We start from the raw sequence: 1,400 nt of genomic DNA on the forward strand, positions 1-1,400 counted from the left end.
AAGATCAAGGTACACCACATCCACTGGTGTCCCCACATCCACAGAGCCAGTCACCTTATCATAAAATGCAGTCAGGTTGGTCAGGCATGACTTGCCCCTGGGGAAACCATGCTGACTGTTCCTAATTACCTTTGTCTTCTCCAAGTGCTTAGAAATGGATTTTTTGAGGATCTGCTCCATGATTTTTCCAGGAACTGAGGTGAGGTTGACTGGTCTGTAGTTCCTTGGATCCTCCTTTTTCCCTTTCTTAAAGCTGGTCTTCTGCCATATTTGCTAGTTTTCATGAACATTGGGATGGTTTGTTCCTGTACTCTCAGCAAGGCTTCTTTAAAGTACAGCCAGCTCTCCTGGACTCCACTCCTAGCTTCCAGATCTGGGTTTCAAGCACAACTGGCTTTTCTGGTTCTGTGTAATTGTAAATTCCTTCTTAGCATGACATTTCACACCTGTTCTTCATAACTTATGATAATTCATTAATTATTTTGTAAAAACAAGCCCATTAGAGACCAGACATTGTTTCTCCAAGCGTGTCCTGTGAGGTCTCATGGATTTATGTTTATGCAGTAAGATCCAGGGAGAATTGCAGGGTGTGGTGATTAGTAGTGTCTTCTGTGCTGTAACATGTTTTCCTGCAATCACTTTCCTTGCAACAGGTATATTCCTCAATAGCGTCGGAAACATCTCAAACAAGTACAACACAGGCTTCACACCGGCTGGTGGGACCTTCCTCATTTGGAATGTCATCTTCCTCTGGCAGTTTGCTTGGCTGATTTATGCACTCTCAGGAATCTGCAGAAGGTATTTTTCTCCATAAAATCTGACTATGGGAGTCTTCCTCCTGCTCCACCAGTGCTGAGTTGGGGCACCCCTCTTTGAGGTGTCTAGTCAGAGTGGAAGGTCAAGTCTCCTGCATTGTGTCTACTATTTGATTATTTTTTACCTGTACAGACTTAGCACTGCACACGGCATAAGATCCAGAAAAGACCTGCCCCAAAGTGTTTGTTGTCTAGATTTCATAGACATTAGGGCTGGAAGGGACCTCGGAAGATCATCAAGTCCAGCCCCCCACCCAAAGGGCAGGAAGTCAGCTGGGGTCATAGGATCCCAGCAAATAAGCATCCAATTTGCTCTTGAAGGAGTTCAATGTAGGTGCTTGAACGACCTCCGATGGCAGGCTGTTCCAGACCTTGGGGGCTCGGACAGTAAAGAAATTCTTCCTTATGTCCAGCCTGGAATGGTCTTGTAGTAGTTTATGACTGTTCGACCTTGTCATCCCTTCGGGCGCTCTGGTGGACAAACGTTCCCCCAGATCCTGGTGGTCACCCCTGATAAACTTACAGGTGGCCACCAGATCACCCCTGAGCCTGGGCTTTTCCAGGCTAAAGAGCCCCATGGCTCTC

At 46.4% G+C, this 1,400-nt stretch overlaps 1 protein-coding gene across 1 annotated transcript in view; it reads left to right on the top strand.

Moving 5' to 3' along the window:
* The window catches only part of LOC109296948, a 24,975-nt gene that overhangs the window by 11,221 nt on the left and 12,354 nt on the right, over positions 1-1,400 (top strand). Inside the window, exon 3 of the mRNA XM_019516592.1 lies at positions 654-798. Coding sequence (XP_019372137.1) covers positions 654-798 — 145 coding nt within the window. The remainder of the gene's footprint in view (positions 1-653; positions 799-1,400) is intronic.

This window comes from Gavialis gangeticus, unplaced genomic scaffold, assembly GCF_001723915.1.
Source record: "Gavialis gangeticus isolate Ggan-Ray unplaced genomic scaffold, GavGan_comp1, whole genome shotgun sequence".
Lineage (NCBI taxonomy): Eukaryota > Metazoa > Chordata > Crocodylia > Gavialidae > Gavialis > Gavialis gangeticus.